The 19,298-nt window shown below is 42.3% G+C and overlaps 1 protein-coding gene across 6 annotated transcripts in view; it reads right to left on the bottom strand.

Annotated features, from left to right (window-relative positions):
* The window catches only part of GRIA3 (glutamate ionotropic receptor AMPA type subunit 3), a 149,528-nt gene that overhangs the window by 36,024 nt on the left and 94,206 nt on the right, over positions 1–19,298 (bottom strand). For 4 of the 6 annotated variants that reach the window (XR_007206709.1, XM_048318370.1, XM_048318371.1 and 1 more), the window contains exons 9-12: positions 18,904–19,011; positions 17,548–17,754; positions 7,510–7,886; positions 452–650 (exon numbers count right to left, since the gene is read on the bottom strand). Coding sequence is in view for 5 of the 6 variants with exons in the window: in XM_048318370.1 (XP_048174327.1) it covers positions 452–650; positions 7,510–7,886; positions 17,548–17,754; positions 18,904–19,011 (891 nt within the window). In the remaining variant the exon portion in view is untranslated. Of the gene's footprint in view, positions 1–451; positions 651–7,509; positions 7,887–17,547; positions 17,755–17,776; positions 18,571–18,903; positions 19,012–19,298 lie in introns of those variants that run through there. The other 2 variants (XM_048318368.1, XM_048318372.1) reach the window with 2 other exon arrangements.

Genomic DNA, 19,298 nt, shown 5'->3' with positions numbered 1-19,298 from the left:
TGGCAGCAATCAATGCTCCACCAGGAATGAGCAACAACACAGGCCTCCCATCCCCCCTTCATTCTGGCAAGAGAACACCGATGCGGGATGGCATTACCAGCTGCCAGCTGGGCATGCACAGCAAGTAGGTCAAGAGCATCACTCCTTGCAAGAGTTTTTTCTGTTAAACATTGTGCCAACAACTGCATTATTGCTCATCAGACCGAGGCTCTGAAACTGGTGTCACAAAACCCTTCCCGTGACAGTAGAGGTCGGGTTTTCCATCTTGAGATGTTTCAGGTTAAGCAAAACCATCCATTTTTGATAAAATGCTTTTTTGATATTAAAATCTGCACTCAGGCCTGTCCTGATTGCACAAAACAGCTTTCACCAGGACAGCTGTTACAGCTGGGTAAAACCAAACAACTGAAACCCATAAATTAGGCACTTGAAGGAGATTTAACAGACTTACTCTAAAGAATTCTTTGGTTGAGCCTGAATCCAAAGTGCCATAGGCTATTTCAGTTTGTTTAGCCAAGTCCTCTGCACTCTCTATGGGTGAAACCATCCTTTCCACCGTAAGGAAGGCAGCAAGATTAGCAGTGTAGGAAGAGATAATGATGAGAGTGAAGAACCACCAGACTCCTCCGACAATTCGCCCTGAGAGAGATCTATGGAAAAACACACATCATTAAATTGCTTTGAAGACAATCCTTGATTTTTTCTTTCTTCACTGAAGAAAAATTCACATGCACAACCCTTTTATCTAATCTTCCAGGTATCTGTGAACAGGTGGACTGTGAGCCAGCTCCCAATAACCTTCCTCAGGAGTGAAAAATCAGTGTACACCTGGTCTTACCTAGTGCAACTCTTTTTGTAGTCTTTCAGTGAAAACAAGAACAGTAAATTAAGACATAATTCATTTGAGGAGAGTGTTCCAGTTTCGCCAAATTTAGAAATATATCCTCTGAGAGAAGGCACAACCACCCCTCAAGCTCTCATGACTTCCACAAATCCTTTGTTGGAGAAGACTTTTGCCAGAAGATTTTTGTTGTCTCTGTGTGCCCAGCCTTTCCCTGTGCTGGACGTGCTGGGATATGTCAGCATCATGTCCCTTTGCTCAGCTTGGAGGACACAAATGCACCTTTTACTGCATCCACTCCCAAAATGTAACACTCAGTAAACTGCAAAAAGGAATATGAGTAAACATGCAAAAGAATGCACCAAAAAAGATCCAGTATCCTTCTCTCATCACAACCTAGCAGGAATTACAAACTGAATCTGCATATTGAAGTGAGAAGAGAGGCTGGTTTGGTTTATGTTTTATGTTAATTAAAATTTGCATGTTGCACTGTTCCAAGTCAAGCATATCCCTGCTTTATAAGCACCAGAGCAACAGAGAAGGAAACAGAAAAAAATTGTGTTTAGTTTTTGTTGTGGTCTTTGGTTTTTGTTTTTTTAAAGGGATTCCATAAGGACTTAAGAAAAATCCTATTTACAAATATGTAATTACAAAAAGCCTAACGGTCAGAAGGTCTGGATTCTGTCAGTAAGAACTCTTGATGCTTTACAGCAATTGAACATCAGCCTCAAATTATTTATCTGGGCTGAAGGATGGCAGTGACACATCACTCAGCTGGGTGGGGAATTTCATTGCCATGTACATTGCTTGTTCTTCAAATACAGCAGGTTGACCAAGAATCATTTCAAGTGCTGAGACAAACCTATTTCATGTTTTCTCTTAACTCTACTGATACCAATGGAGGAAGAATCAATCCCAGACACATCTGTGGAACCTGAGTGCTGTAGTCCTCAGTTTGTGTGAAGAGAAGAAATAGAAAGCAAGAACACTCTTACCTGTTTATCTGTTTCCTTCAAGCCCCTCAGTGCCATCCCCAGACAGTGGGTACAAGTTGTCCTACCAACAGATGGAGATAGGCAAAAAGCAAAAGTCTTGTGACGTGCCCCCACCCCACCCACACAGGGGGGTTTGCTGGTAAACTGCCCAGTCTTGGCCAGAGCCTGAGCCATTAAAAAAACACCATTAAATTATTAAGAAAAAAAAAAAAGAAAGAAAAAAAAATACCCATCCAACATTAAAGAATATAGCAAAGAAAAAAATCACGAACACAATAAAAACAGAGAGCTCAGTCTGGAATATGTGAGAGGAATGTGGAGAAAGGTGAAGCACCACAGTTCTCCACTCTGCTCTGCCCAAGGAGCAGAAGCAGCAGCTCCCACTGAGAGGACAGATGCAGGCAGGTTCCTCAAGAGTAGGCACACATCCACCAGATCACCTATAAGTGGAAGAGGCCTCCTTGCCTTTCTTGAGGGCCTCCCAAGAGGATAAAAGGCTTCCAAGTTTTAGCTTGGGCTGTGCAGCTGCTGTGCTCACTAACACAAGGCTATTGTGAGGCTGCAAAGGGAATTTGCAGCAATATAAATACAGAATAATGCCTTAAGGAATCTCTCTACCTTATTCTACATTCTTTGTAGGTATCATGTGTCTTGGGAATTTATGGATGGCTGAAGCCAGCTTCCTTAACATCCCTCTTATGTGGGCTGACACAATTTTATCCAACTACAAATCAGTGCCTGCTGAACTTATCACATAAGGCTTCCTTTGGAGCCAGCAGAGAAAAAGAGAAGAGACTGACACCTTCAGAAAGAGATTTATCTCACTTGCTGTAGTGTGGGATAAATCTAAAGGTGTCCATCTGTCTCATGACTTTGGAGGGAACCAAGATGCCTCACCAAAAACACAGTCTACTGCTTTCAGATGCCTGTGTCAGGTGAAATTCATCCTCCTTTTGCTCCTTTCTTTACTACATACTTTCCATCTTCAGAGAAGACCTGGAGTTGAACTTCTCCCTGCAGTGATGTGGACAATTTCAGAGCCAGACTGAGGAGGGGTTTGGCTAGCAGGTGCAGCAGATTAAACGTCTATTGCCTACAGCAGGACAAGCTGTCTGGAGTTTCCAGGTTCCCATGGCCCTCCTGCTTTAAGGTAGGTCTTGAAATAGGAAGATGAAAAAAGGACTTGCCAGGGTGTTCTGATAAATTCAGTGGAAGCACTGGGAGTAAAATAGTATGTGTTCATCTCCCTTATAGTTTCCCATAGGAAATGTCTTACTTGCATTGGTAGCTGCCCCTTCTGTTAGTAGGACAGATGGGTTGCTAGGATGGAGATGTGCAGAAGACAAGCATTTTCCAAACCAGTGAAAGCTCAAGCTCCCATTGCTGCAACAATAAAAGGTTTGTGCCAGGCTGCATGTTCAGACAGCATCCTACACACTCAGAAAGGTAAAAATACCTTGCCCCAGAGGTCTGGCAACCTGCATGAACCAAGTCAGACAGCTACAGGACAAAGTCCACCTGAGAGGCAGGAGAAGATGGGCACCAGGGGATCCCTTGATGAAAAAGGCACTTCCCCAAGGGTCCTACATTCAAGAGAGGGGTCTTGCTAGATGGGAACCAGGGCTGTTCTCAGAAGAGTCGAGGTCACTTCAAAGAAAACTGGATGTCACTAGAGTTGTTTCTCCCAGAGTCTTCCACTGAGCACAGAAAGAAGGATTAAACAGCAGCTACTACGGAGCGGTCTGGGCTGACATAGCTGTCACTTGGTGTCACAGGATGGGGCAAGAGAAAAATTAAATAAACCACAAAGTTGACACTGAAGGAAAGACAGACAGACAGAGAGTTGAAGAACAAGAACATGGTCAAGCATAGCCTGGCAGCCTCCTTGACCAAAGAACCCCAGTTCCCCCTGTCCATCTGCTGAAACGAAGACTCCTTATACCCACTGCAGGGGCTGGTCTAGAGGGATGCAGGAGAAAAAGGGTTAGTATACTGGGCTGGTAATCAGAGAGTGCCAGTTTGGTTTATGCTGTGAACCACAGAAATGTTTTTCTATTACTCAGATAATAATTATAAAAAACTCAATCACAGCCTTTAATACCAGCACCACTTTTTCTGATGTAATCCATATCTGTCCACATGTGCAATGATGTAATTAAAAACAAACAATTAATTCTTTAGCTTAACATAGTTTTCCAAATCACCTCAATAAATAGATACTTTGTATGACATTATTTTAAAGTGAATTAGAGCGCTAACAAATGAGACGAGCAACACAGATCTGGAACAACAGAATTATAACTCCATTATCAAAACAAAGTCAGACGGTGTTTTCAAAAGCAAGAAAACAGGAAGAGTGCATACCTTGAGAGGAAATTTAAAAGGAAGCATGGAGTCAAATGAGAGCAAATTAGTAACGAGAGAAAAAAAAGACAAACTAAACATTCAAATTCACAGTCAGTTTCCAAGAGAATAATACATATAATACATTCAAACAAAACCTCATTTATCAAAATAGCTTGGATTTTGTTTCTGCTCATGGCCATAAAAGATATTTGATTTCCTATATTACAGATATATAATAAGCTTCTCACACTACTCCATTTTTAATTGGGCTGTTTGGATCGATATAAGACAGTTGTTATGCTGACAAATAACCCTGAACAACTCTCCTAGTGTGGAGCCCCTTGATATCCTGAGCACCCCTCAGCTGGTACCCCCAAGCTCTGGGCCCAGCCTTTTGCTCGCGCACCCAGACAGCCCTTGGCCTCGGAGACACAGCAGGCAGGAACAGCATCTGAAGCACTGGCTTGAGATGCTCCATCATAGGAATGGCAGTGGGAGTTTCAGGAATGTCAGGTTACCCTCTCATTGCTAGTGTGAAAGTCCCACAAAGTCATTCCCATAGCCTTTAATAGGAGTCTCTTGAGTCTTCTGCTGTAAAAACAGGGACCTAGAGATACACCCTCTCAATGACCAACTTCTTGAGACAGCTTTTAATAACCCCCCTGTCTTTTTCCATCAGCAATTAATTAATCTAGCCTCTTTGTTCTACATGAATAAAGAGCAAAATGAAAATACATGCTCTCATGGAGATTTCAAAGATACTTTTTCTCAGAACAGTATTACAAATTTTGACTGTGTTTTTTTCTAATTCCATTTGCTGTACACATCTTACATAAAAGCAAGTTTAATAATCTACTTTTGATCCCTCAAAAGTGAATTTTCAATTTAGCTCACTATGCAGAAAACACAGTAGCCTTTGATAGCAGAACAAAACTGCTGAAATAAATGTTGATTCCATCAAGGGATGCACTAACCCCCAGCCTTTGGCTGCTCTCTGATTCTGTTTAGACGACTCCTATTAAATACAGAGAGGAGAGTATAGGGATATATCCTCTGGAATATCCACACAGCATACTCACCGAGGATAGATCTAACTAGTCATTAGATGTCACAGCTGTTCCACACAAAGGCAGCTGAAAGAGCCTTTATCAGCAAGTACAAAAGTGATCTCTCCAGACTGCTTGTCGGCATCTCTCTACAAGTGCTGTATGCTCTCATATAAGAAATTTATTCAGACAAAACTCACAATGGAAGAATGAAGCCCCTTTTAGTGGCAATAAAATAGTATGAAACATTCATATAGTCAATGTACTGTGAATGGTTTAACCTTACAAAGACACGGATTAAGAATGGAATACTTGGGAACAGTCCCTTCTAGGGAAAAGAAATTTGACATTTTTATCAACTTAAATCAACGTATCAGTCAAAGGAGCAGTGTTTCTGGAATTTAAATACCAAGGTATTAAATATCTCTTTTTTTTTCGTAACAATGCATGTAACTGCCTGGAATGTTATCATGGAAGATAACAAAATAACTGGACAACACCTTCAAATGAGGGCCATATATTAATACTGAGCTAATAGCTTCTGATGGACAGATAAAATAAATAGATATACTATTGTCTCTTTCCTTTTTTTTGTAGGTATTTCCAAGGCACTTATTGTGGTCATATTGAAAAAAACCAGAGTGTGCTCCACTTGTTATATAAGGCTGACCATGCCAAAGAGTCACATGAGAGCTTCTCAAAAATCCTATGCACTTCTATTTAACTGTCAATAACCAGACCTAGTGGAAATAGCGTGATGCCTGCAGCTTTCCATGTGATGTCCCAGTGCTTATTTCCCGGTCCTTTATATTGGGCACACACATGGTCAACAGCAATTTAAATGCTATCACTACTCATCCCCTTTAACAGCAAGCAGTGGGTCAAACTGTCAGTGCAGGATTGAGGCAGACGGCAGAAACAGGGAGTGTAAACATGGGGAGGAGGCCAACAGCTGTCAGCACACAGTGAGGCAGCACACCCAGACACAGGAACTGGGGAAACTGACGCAAATTTATAGGATGATTTTTGCACTGTAACAGACAAAATCATGATCCTTCTCAAGAAACTTCCTAGAAATTTTGTCACTTGCTTCAGTGAGGCAACTCAAGAACCCTAATGCTATATGGACCAGGAAAACCTGGCACCTTTTCAATGATTCAGGTATTGAAAAAGGCAACATGGAGATCAGCAAGGTGCATTTTGAATGTCAGCACTTAGGAAAAAAATCTCTCTCCTCCTCTGAATAGCAACCTTGTTAAATGGAAAACCGCATTCCATTTGTGTTTTTAATAAATAGAATAGCTGGAAACTGGTTATTAAATTATTGTCATACAAAATAAAATTACTGCTCCATCACTAAGAAAGTAGATAATTCTACTGCTTATCACAAGCAGATCACCAAAGTATTTTACCAGTGTAAATGTAGAAATATGACAGATGTTATTAAAAAAATTCTGTCCATTGTTCAATTAGAGGGAACGTCACTATTTTCATTGGTTTTTAAAAAGCTTCTATAAAAAGAAATATAATTCTACAACAGCTAATAGCAGTGCTCTCTGTTAAATCAGTACTAATATCAATCATACTTTACTACAGCCTTATCGAGAAAGACTGTCTTCATGAATAAGAAAAATCTTTATGGAAACTGGCAATGCTTATTAAACCATACTGGCATGAACAGAGGGACAACAGGTTAGACTGGACTGAAATAACAATACACGTAGAGGACAGTAGCACAGTACATCTGGAGACATGAATATGTGCAAAATGGTGGAAAGCAGAAGGATGAAAGGATGGTTCAGAAAGAATAAAACTGGAGAAATTGGGCTCAAAAAAAAAGTAAAAAGACTAGCAGGAGCCTTGATGGGAGTGGAGATGCTTTAAAGTGCTGTTGCATGTGACTTTTAAAAATAAATCTTACTTTGCAAAGCAGAATGTGTTATATGCGCCAAGGAGATGACCGTAAAATGAGATATGCAGCAAAAACACGGTAGCCCTCCAAGCATTGCTGAAAACAGAAAACCATATGCATTTTACAGCCTCAACATGGTGAATATAAGTTTGGCAGAAATGCATAAATGGCATTACAAGCAATGCTACTTACTCTGGAGGCAAATGTTAGCAAGCATGGTGGCTTGATGAGGATGCTGAATATTGAATGGAAATGTCAAAATAAAAAATTTGGAATTAAAAAGAACTTTGAGAAAGTAACATATATGCACCATGGCATCAGAAAATGACCATAAAATGCAAAAAGGTGATGGAGTGATATGGAACAAACCTTGGAGAAATATCGCATCCTTGCTGCATAAAGGCACCCAGGGAAAACCAAAGGCTGTTAAATATTCCAAACTCATTTGGAGGGTCAGGAGGATTCTGAGGGTCACGTGGTTCTTCAGTGCTGTCTTCCAAGTGCCACTCATAAGGGCTGAATCTGCTGACTAGGAAAAGAACTACGCTGACGCCAATGTAAGCAAAGACTATACACATCCAAATTTCATAAGCCAAAGGATCCAGGAAAGAGAATACGCCTGGTTTAGATTTCTGAGGCTTCTTGATCATGATGGAGATGCCCAGGCTCATAAAGGGTTTGGAAAAGTCTATGACTTCTTCTCGCACCAATGTAATGGTGAGGGGGGCAACAGCTATATCTGCTCTCTGAAAAGGGAAAACAAACCCAAGTTAGTTACAAGTCAGACACAACAGAATCACAATCTAGAGTCCCAGGCTAATGAATAAGATGATAAATTACAAGAGCGAGTGGAAACATATTCTTTGCAGGCTATTTTGCAGTCACTGAAGTTAAGGATTACACGATATTAACAGAAAACTATTAACAAGAAAAATTACAATCAAATCTCTGCAAGGGGCTCATGACAGCAGCAGATATTTCTATTAAGTTAGAATGGATGAATAAAGACTACACAAACTGGACAGTGAGATGGCAACCAACACAATGTCATTTTCTAGTAACGGTCTGTAACCACCCATTTGTCTTGAAGACTTCGGACAAATTCTGCGTTTGCTACGTTTTAATTTTCTCTTTTCCATTCTTTCAGCAAGTTCTCTTGCCTTACTGATTAGTCCAAGATCTTTACAAGGAACTTATGAGATGTAATCAGTCACTGAATTTCAGCTGCACTTGGGTGCTACTACTTGTATGCTCCTTTAAAAACTCCGCTGTAGTAAGGGACAGAAGATAGTAAATAGCGGGGGGATAGGAACCAGCCAGACCCTTTTGGTCGTCACTGAAGAACAGTTAACACAGACTTGTGAATCCCTGACGAATAAATAGCCTGGATAATCTGAGGAGAATGCAGTGTCATGTATGCCCTCCTGTCTTAGAGACCTTGGCTCTACAGGCCTGTAACAGACTGTGCTCTGGGGCTGTGTCACCTGGAAGCACAATTGCATCTATTGCATCATTCATCATTCACCTGTGTGCTGGTGAACAAATACCCTTCCCTTCAATCTACACATCCTTGCTGGATTCTATGGGTAGGCAGGCATGTAAAAACTTAGTTTCCTGACTAAAAATAACATTCCAGAATAGATTTTCAACATATTTAACTATATCTGTATTTCTATGCTAGAAAGATTCAAGTCATGCTACTTAGATACCCTAGCCTTGATCCAGCCAAGAACTCAAGTCGGTATTTGTATTAGAGTGGAATGGAATGCTAAAAAAAGAGCCCTTTTCATCTGAAGATTGTTATGAGAGTCTACATACCTACATACACTATTTTAAACACTCTAACTATTCATGTTATTGATATTTTTGAAGAAGGCCTTTCATTGGTAATTAAGAATTTCAGAAAGAGAAAGTAGTTCTTAGGGAAACCTTAACTTACCAGTACCTAAACCAGTGTGCACCTTTTAAATCAGATTTTTTCCCCCACTAGTAACTAGGCATCTCTTTCTCATGGAAAAGTAAAGCCTGATTAGGTAGAAGTTTGAATAAAAGTTAATGGGAAATGTTAATAAGGTATGATTAAAATCTGTGCCATAAAATAATCAAATATGCCTTTATGTAAATCTGATGGTGATGTACATGACTGTCATTAATATCTGGTTTGCTCCTCCTCCTAGCTATTGGTTTGGGTTTTATGTTTAATAAGCAGAACTGGTAAAGGCTTCTTGTACAGCTGATCTGAGCATCATGGGCTTGGTGTCTGCTGATGCTCGGCAGCACCGTGCAGCCATCCTGGAGCACTGGCTCAGGGTTTGCAGACCAAGGCCAGTGATAGCCTTGTCAGATGAGGACTGCCCCTCCTCACAGTTGCCTCCCTCTGCAGGGCACCCATCTGCACGCACAACCTCAAGGTTTGCTCCAGGAGTATCTCTTGACAGTTCATACTGGCATGTGCAGCTACAAGGTACGTGCACAAGTTCACTGCTTGGAACAATCTGATAAAACCATGCCTGTGCATGTAAGGAAATCATGGCCCTGGGTGCCCCCTCTGACAGCCCTGCTCAGCCCCTTTAGACAGTCGTGCACTGGGACACTGCCTTTCCCCTTGAGTGTCCCTTTCCTCAAGGAGAAAACCTCAGCTGATTTGTGGTCACTTACTGCAAAAATCTAGCTGAACGTGGCTTTAATGTTAAAACTGAAAATGCCTTTGGATATCTGGATGTTTACTGGCTTTGCAGATGAATGTGTTCATCATCTAAGTAATGGAGAGACTGGAGGGGAGGATATGGGTACAGTGAGGTAACATCTTCGGAAGATGTTGGAACTTGTACACTGAGGAATTCCCCCAAAACATGTATTTCTCTTAGAGCTGCTGCTTGTTGAGCTCCTGTTAAATACTGGGTGTCTGCAGTCAGTGTGAGATTCACACAGAATATCAGTTTTAAATATAGTCAGAGTCCACAGCCAGCTGGAAGACTAAGCACTTTGACCATGGCACTGTACTTCTTGTTGAACTAATGAGGTACTTACAAATTAATCCTTATTAGAGCAAGCTTAATGGATCAGGACCCCTGTGGAGACTTAGAAATGGCTCCATGTGAAGTGAAGCTTAGGTGGGAGGCAGGTGCCTTCCCACCAGGCACTTCTGCACATGGACTGCCAGTCTTGGAACACCCCATCAAGGGAGGGAAAGGCTGCTCCAGCTGTAAGAGCGTTTAGTTTCTGGAGCATTTTCATGGACTTGGAGAATTTTAATTCTCCCAAAGTAATATTTTAATTGCCGAAGTAGACATGGTGGAGCTCTTCCTAAGTGCTGAAGCAGCATGCAATAAGGTCTGTATCTCCTTCATGCCCAGCTGAGTTCATGAAGGATGCTCCTGTGGGGCGATGAAGCTGATGCTGAAGCACAGACAAATCACTTGTTAAAGCCCTGATTGTTACCATGTTCATATCATACTGTACAGATTTCTTTGTAAATAATTTCAAACTGAATTTTACTATTACATGGGATACAAATAATAATTCTCTGATACATCTCATTCTTCCTGCTTTCCTACTATCCCTACCAAAGGCATTCACTGTATCGGAAACACCAAAACTCACCCTCATCCCTAAGTGAATATGGCAGCAAATGATTTCTGCAGAGGGAACAAGCATGGGTTCACACACAGGGTCTTGGGAAACCAGGGCACTGAGAGTGGACCAGCTCCAATCCAACACCCAAGCCTGGTTGCTCACCACTTCTCTGAATATTAGCTGCACTAGGGAGGTTAAAAAACAGTTCTCTCTTTGCTTATTTATTTAGAGATATCGTATTTGAAATGGAGAGCTTATGGAGAGCTCTAAGCACCCTAAAGGATGGTTGGTAACTGCAGCACTGTTGAGAATTTCCCTCCCTGTTATGGTTGCAGATAAGCAGAACCTATACAAATTGAGCTTGATTAAAAAGAACACAACCACAAACATGCCTGTCTTCATACAGAACTGGAGAGGGGCTTAAGAACCTCAACAACTAAGCTTTGCTAATCACTCATGACTAATGGTGTTTCAAACATCTTCACTGCATTTGAGCCGGGCGAGAAATGTCATGGATTCCTCTGAGGCTTGTTCTGTCTTTGCCTGTAAGTGTGGGAGGGATGGATTTAGAGAGGACAGGCAGCACAGAGGCGCTGCCCACTCTGCTCAAAGCTGACCCCAGGGAGCTGCAAACCTCCAGACTCTTATGGAGAGGGAGAAAAGAAATAGCAAATGGAAATATCCTTCTACATGGAGAATGAAAAACAGTAAGATGTTCTGCCTCTGTAATCCAAAAGGAGGGATGGAATTCTTGTTTTTACAGGCCTACTGATGGCTCTCCCAAATTCAAAGCTATGCACTAGAGACAGCGAGAGATCTGGGCTATGCTCCTGCCTGTACATACTTTGGGTCACTTCTGCTTGCAGAACTGAACCCCTGCTTTGCTCAAGGGTCACTTTTCAAGAAGTGGGTCTGGACTGCAGTCACTTTGGGTGACGGGAAGCCAGGAAGCACCCCACCTCTGTGCAGATGGAAGCAGAGGGACACTGCCCAATTTCCATTGGCAGCCAAACCTCTGGGCACCCAAAAGTGCTGAATGCAGGTACACAGGGCCACCAGAAGAGACTGTGCTGCAATGGTGACTGTCTCTGAGCATGTTTTAACACTTCTCAGTGCAGTCTGAGGTTTCCAGGTAGCAGAAAAGAGCATCAGACAGAGTAACACATCACCTGTGGTATCAGCTGGTAAGAGCTACCTTTGTAAAGGCAGTCCAGTATCCCCAAGGATATTCAGGGTGTGTTGAGAGGCCAGTTCATGGGGGCAATGTGGTTTTAACACATCAGCTCACACTTATTTAAAGACAACAGGTGATATCTGACTAGCAACATGCTGCATTGAAGTCTTAATGTGCCCTAGCCGAGCAGTGTAAAAAGGTATTAAGGTGTTAAAGCGGCAGTTGGCCTTGTCTGCCACAGTTTGTCAATGTTAAGTCCATTTGTGATTTCTGTGGATGCCCATGGCTCATTCTGACACACTCCTGCCATTCACAGATGGAGACATAAAGGGTACATCTGCTTTTGGGGCTGTGGACATATGTGTGCTTCCTCTGCCTGTGCTCGGACCCAGGTCAGCCAAAGCCCAGGAGCACGGCAGCATGGCTCTGTGCCAGGGCTGTGATCCTGTCCCCCACCACAGCTCAGCCTGGCCAGGGACCCCACAGCTGTCCACGTGTCCAGGACAAGGGTCTGTCTGAGCTGCAGGGCAGCGGCATCACATAGCTGCCTTTGGGGACCTGTAGCCAGGCTTCCCCCCTGCAGAAACCAAGAGTGAGAAGCAAAGGACAAGCTTCACCCACTCATGGCACAGTCAGGCTCTGCTACAGACTAAGAGCATGTGGGATGTTTCAAGGAAAAGTAGGACTCAAATTAGTCTGCCTCTGCTATGATTCAAAGGCTGTATGTGCCATCTGTAGTATTTCTACATGCTGCTGGGAGAGCCAGAGAGGCCAGCACACACGAGTCTGGTTAGTCTGCTGAAGGCAGGGAGATGTGCTGGTGGTCCCACTCTGACAGACTGCGGAGGCTGCTGCGTTCCGGGGACTGCCTGTCCTTTACATCCCTGCTTCATTCCTTTGTGCTATTTTACATTTTGAGAGATTTTTATAAAGGCTTGTTTTAACCTGAGCAGAGTTTTAAAGGCTGTAAGGTCTGGCTGCTCTTTTCATTCCCAAAGCATTTGTAGTTACAATTAAGATCTGTGTTAAAACTACTGTCAATTAGCCTCAGCACTGTGAAAAGCATCAGGCCCGGGGAGGGATGGCTTCCCCTAGCTGAACAGGGAAGGAAGAACAGCAGCCTGCTTTAAAAGGGGAAGAAGAAATAAAAGCCTACAGAAAGAGGCTGACCCTACAGAAGAGAAAAGACGACTGTCTAGTGCTCAGCAGGTGGTGGGTACAAAGCCCTGAGCACAGGGGCCGAGGGAGGTGCTGCTGCTCCTCAGCCCCAGCCGAAGGCACGTCCTCAGCCCGTGGGTCACTGCAGGACAGCACTTGCCTTGCTGGATTGCTCTGCTGGTTAGATTTAAATAGTGATTCAGTCTCCTGGACTGAGAATGATTTAGCTACTTCCCTCTTCCGAAATGTCCAGGAAAAAAGCTTTACCTATTTTCTATTTTTATTTTGTTGAAAGTTTCCACTATGCTTTGGAAATTTCTCTTAGTTTAAAAAAATAGCAGCGCTTGAATGGGTAGTTTTTTTCTGGTAGGATGAAGAGTTTTATTTTGATGACATCAGAATGAAAGAGCAAAATTAAGGGGTTTTTTTCAGCCTGAACTGACACTTTTTTATTTATGAAAAACCAAATAAATTTCCTTTTATGCCGAATTTCATTATTATTATTAATTAGTATTACAATTATCATTACTACTACTATTACTACTATCACTAACATTTAAAAATTGCTAACAAACCACAAAGCCCTGTTAGTTCCTCTCTAACAAGACTGCTGGGTTCTCCTGCCTGAAGCAAAGGAGTTTGGGAATATCTGCTCAGGCAGAATTCCCTGCCACCGGGGCTGCCATCCCCCTGCCACCAGGTGCACTGGTACAGCCCCTTGCAAAGCCACAAGGAAAGGCCCAAGAGGGACAGCTGAGATTGCCCTTGACTTCAGGGACCCTACAGTACAGCAGACTTTAATGCCCTCCAACCAGACCTGATGTGATATGAGACAGGGGAGGGACAATTTCTAACGGGAAGTATTTTAGTGTGTAAATGGCAATGAGTAACTCTTGGGACCGCTCCAGTTGGCCTAGTTAATGCCAACCTCTGGCGAGTCTTACACTGGAGTCAGGGCTGTGCCACCCTCCAGACCTGCAGCACGGTGACACACCACCCCTGCTGCTTTGGGTACAGCTCAGTGCAGACTGAGCCCCCTCCCATCCCACCCATCCCTCCCCTCTAATGCAGTGGTCTGGAGGCTGCCTTTTCTCCCCTGACTCTGGGTTGCGTTCCATAGGAAGCGAGAGCAATAGTAACAATGAATTGGCACAACCCAAACATTAAATACAGTTAATTGGGGTTTTAACATTAAAATGACAAGCCATTCACTTCCCGTGACTGTTCTAAGAGCAATTTTTGAAAAGAGTTGCGTGCATGGGGCTATGCAAAAAAGGGCTCAGCATTCAAAAAGCCAGCTGAGATGCCCCAGCAGCACCAGGTGGTGGCAAGGAGGCTGCTGGGTCAGGAATATGCTGTATTTGACAAATGACTACTCACTGTTTATCACTTGAGACAAATGCAATCTAAAGGATTGTGTTTCTGCCACAGCTCAGCTCAGCTGCTGGATAACTGGTACCAAAACCAATCAGGTCCCTTTTATCCTACCAAGTCTATCTTCCATAGATGCTAACAAAGGTACTTAAAATCTAATCTGCCTCTTGTCTTCCCAAAATGGAATCCAGAGGAGCCAAATTTGACAGTCATTTTGCTGACAAGACTCACAGGGGCATTACAGTTACATACAGTTTTAGTTCCCTAATAGAGTTTTAAGCCCATGAGAGATAAAGGAAAGTCAGCACGTAAATGAGGCGCTTGCTCCAAATAATTAGCACTTCTAGAGTACTTCTCATCTTCAAAGGGCTTAGTGCACATCCTTGTGTGTGTGGTACACAGCCCCCTCTCAACAGATGGAGAAAGAGGCCAAGGGTATTTCAGAGTGTTTGCAAATAGAGCTGGGAAAAGGTCTGGAGGGCTGGTGAGGTTTGTACTTGGAGTTCAGGGGCTGTTTTCCCTGCTTACAGAAATCCAGGTGGATTTCCATGCATCTTGCTAGCTCAGTTCAGCTGGGCAGTTTGGGGAGCTGGCTCAGCAGCACAGGGCTGGAAGCATTAACCTGGGTCTGCATTCAAACCTCACAGGACACATCTGACCTTTGAATAATTGAGCATTGCAGTGGAGAGGCTTCAGTAATGGAGCTCACAGCATGAGTGCAGGAACTGTTGGGGGTCTGGGACGGAAACATTCCTCAATTTTTCATTAATGAGAAAACACAGATGAAAACTGTGCTCAGAATACGAAGGAACTGACCCTTTTGTAGGGGAAAATGAGAATGGTGGGGTGGTGTTGGGGTTGTTTTAAGGAACGGTCTGTGGTGCCTGCGGGGCTGGTTTTGCTGGTGTGGAAAGGTCAGAAGTATGGTTAGGGCTAAATTTGATGCTAAGGAGGCAGAGCTCTCTGAATTAGGCTGGTCCCAAAAGGCTGTGGAAAAGGCAGCTGCAGCCAATCTGCTTATAACACACTGGTTTGGGTTGGAAAGGACCTTTGAAGATCATCTAGTTCAACCTCCCTGCAATAAGCAGGGACATCTTCCACTAGATCAGGGTGCTTAGAGCCCTGTCCAGCCTGACTTTCAGTGTTTACAGGGATGGGGCATCCACTGCCTCTCTGGGCAACCTGAGCCAGGTCCTCAGCACCCTCACAATGAAGGTGATAATAATCCTAGTATCTAATCTGATCCTAATATCTGATCTGAATCTACCTTCTTTCAGTTTAAAGCCATTCCCCCTTGTCTTATCACTACATGACCCTCTAAAACATCCCTCTCCATCTATCTTGTAGCCCCTTTAGGTACTGGAAGGTGCTCTAAGGTCTCTTTGGAGCCTTCATTTCACCAGGCTGAACAGTCTCAACTTTCTCAGCCTTTCCTCATAGGACAGGTGCTCCAGCCCTCAGAGCATTTTTGTGGCCCTTTACCCCGGTAGATCTTGTATGGCACAGCAGCTGCACAGACTAATCTTACTTGGCTCAAGACACAAAAGGCATAGCCCACGTCACACCTTACCTCCCCTAGTGTAGACAGTCCCTGTGCTCTGACTGTTACCAGCAATTTCAGCTTCTCTTTTGCCATGCTTTTTCCACATGGTATGGTTATTTTTTAAGTGAACGAACAGTTTCATTGCTTGTCACTTGCAAGTACATCAAAAGGACCCAGTTACAGCTGATAACTCTTGATATTTCTTGAACCACACACAGAGCAACTGAGGGTGTAGGTTTCCAGTTCAATGTAATTTGCTTGGAACTAAACTAAACCTTTGCTTCAGAGGTTCTCAGTGGACTTGTGTTCTCTAAGAGAGTGAACATCAGTTTCCCAAATCGCACAGCTGAGGCATGGGGAGTTCAGAAGATTTGCATAATGTCAAACCTCAAAGCAACAGGGAAACAAAGAAGTAATCCAAGGGTCCAGAACCCTGCTTACTTTCTCTAATCAGTAGATATCCCTCCCTGCCATAATACAATACAACAAAAACATTGTTATTTCTATAAAACATTTTCAAGTCAAACAGGCTACCATTTACATAATAAGGCATCAGGACTCACTGCTCCAGAGCAAGAAAACTTGTGCAAATCTAGCAATTACTTAAAAAAGGGTGATTCACTTGAAAAGAATTATTTCACCAAACATTTTGCAAGAATGATGATGCATTATCCCAAGGAAATTTTGAGGTGACTTTTAGAAATTACACTGAGCCACAGAACAAAAGGAGGCAATTGAAATATGTGCTTCTGCTCAGATATTTTTAATAAAGGAAAGCTTGTTAAAAATAAACTGCAAAAAAGATTTGGGTGGATTCATAAATCATCTCATTAGCATTTGAAGAAAAAAAGATGAAATATCAGCTTGGGAAGTCTTTTCTGCAAAGCCAATTTTCTCCCCCTTCCATCTGGTTTATCTGTATTCCAAAATTCTCATTTTCAAAGAAGTTTCTAAAATGGCAGTTCCGGACTGTTTTTGTTCTTACTAAACAAAGTGATGTGCACCCAATATAGAAATACAAAGAGGAATGCAGTGAATTAGCCTTTTTTTTTTGTCTGACAGTTAATTTTTGAAGCCAAACCCAGGGTTTAAAGAAAAAAACCACGTGGTTGATTTCATATCTGTGTTGCTTCTTACCCTGAAAAGCAACCATGGGGTTAACTGGGTCTGGTCAAACACAAACCAAGATCAGTGACCCAGCGAGGGCCAGCATCCCAGATCAGACCTTTAATGAGAAGGACACCCCCCCAGCACTCAAGAGACTGATACAGAAAAAGGAGATCTGGCAAATGAAGATGCATATGAAGAGCAAACTGGAAATTCTGCTTTAAACAAGAATTTGAAATTTGCTCAATGCTACTTCTCAACATTTCGTGGACTCTGATTTGGAGAACAGCAGTAAAAAAGTCACACTTTCCTTCAATGAAATAATTAGAAAAGTAGACTATAAAAATGGCAATACAAAGAAATATCTAGAATTTTAAAGGTAGAAGTCAAACAGATCATCTTTATTTTGCAGTTTATTAACTTCGAGCATAATTTTTTATAAAGAACATTAAAATGAAGGTTAAGAGAAACTTACCCCATAGACCAGTTCACCCACCATGCCATTCCATATCTTAGTCTCAGGGTCCCTAGCTCCATATTTCCCATCTCCAACAATTGACAGTTTGTATTTTATTCCAACATGTTTTGCTATTTCAGAAGCTAAGTCTACACAATATCCTTCATATCTCTCATTCCCTTCTAGTTGTTCATGGTTTTTCTTATACATTACATATGGTGATTCCTTTGAAACAAAAGTAAAGATCAAAAGTCTATGAATGTAAAATACAGCTGTAAACCACACAAAATGAGAGCTGTTATTATCCTTTATATAACTGGCAAATATTTACAATATTTCCTGCTTTGGTACAGAATTTAGACAGACTTCTGCAGTATAAAAATCCTTGGCTGATCCTACAGCCACACATACTAATTGACTGTATTCCTAGTAAGGAGCCATTGAAGACAACAGGACTTCTTAACAAAGTTACACTTCTGTTTGCAGAATTAGGCCTGATTAGACAGTCAAGTAGCATCATCGTAGTAATAATTCAAGTTTTAGTGTTTAAAGACTGACATATCCAACACCTGTACTATCAACACAATTTCCTAAGGCCCCAGTGGCTAAGAATGGGGCTCTTATGGATATATTTTCAAAGTAGCCTAAGGGAAGCTAGGTTAAAATCCTCAGCAGCACTTTTTGTCAGTGAATTCCCTTAGCCTTCTTGGAAAATTCTAGTTGAAATTCTGATTATATCTCATTAAATTGATAGGAGTATAAAATACAATGCTTCAGGAAACAGCATAAAATTGACTCATGCTTAGTAGAATTAGTAAAAAGCACAAAAGTCACAAGGAATGCTGTACAGAGCAGGTCTGTAGAGGTGTTGGGACTGACACAGGTGCTGCTGCTTGTGACACACAGGAAGAGCTTTGCTCCTTTGGAATTGCACAGGTAAAGGCTGCTTTTCACCCAGTGCTAGAGCAGTTCCAGTTCTCTACAGGCTTCATTGTGCCACCCTTACTCAGTCCACAGGGGTTGAGTTTACAGGAGCTGTACCTGAGTGAGGGGTGCAAGATTTGACTCTACAGCAGGAAGGCCAATCTCTGTGGTCATTTACATGCATGCATAATAACTTCACTTACATGAGGCACTTAATTGAGTTCAAGTGTCTGGGAAGCAGCAAAGCACAATGGTGAGCTCAGTGAGCTCCTCCTGTGAGCAGACCTACTGATACATATATAGGTTAACATCTCTGGAAGATACTGAACTTTCCAGTCACTTGAAGTCACACAGTATTCAACATCTACCTCCTGACAAGGTGTCTAACACACCTCAGGAGCCATGTGCCTTGTTTCCTAAACACAAACACACTAAGAACTTAAAACTTACCAAGATCGTAGTGACTACTATAGTTCTGTTCTCCACAGATGAAGTGTCATTAGAGGGCAGCTGATCTAATGCTGGCACATATCTTTCATATTCATTCCAATAACCAGCCTATAAAAATGGAGATTGTTACCTCATTACATACCTTTACAAGGACTCTGGTACCTGAACTTGTGAGGGCAACTGTCAAAACCCATGGCTTTTTACACATTTCTCATTCACTGTTTTTGTCATTAAGGAACTACACTAGCTTACGTCCATTTCCTTAAAGAAACAATGTTCTCAAGTCCAAGAGCAAATCAGCATGAGCCAAATCTAAGTGAAAATACATATTAAATTCTCCCTATCTCAACTGACATCATTATAGTGCCTGTGGAATAAATTCCCACGTATCCACA

The sequence above is a fragment of the Corvus hawaiiensis genome, chromosome 14, assembly GCF_020740725.1.
Source record: "Corvus hawaiiensis isolate bCorHaw1 chromosome 14, bCorHaw1.pri.cur, whole genome shotgun sequence".
Lineage (NCBI taxonomy): Eukaryota > Metazoa > Chordata > Aves > Passeriformes > Corvidae > Corvus > Corvus hawaiiensis.
The sequence above is the reverse complement of the archived record's forward strand: the minus strand, read 5'-3'. Positions and strand labels throughout refer to the sequence as shown.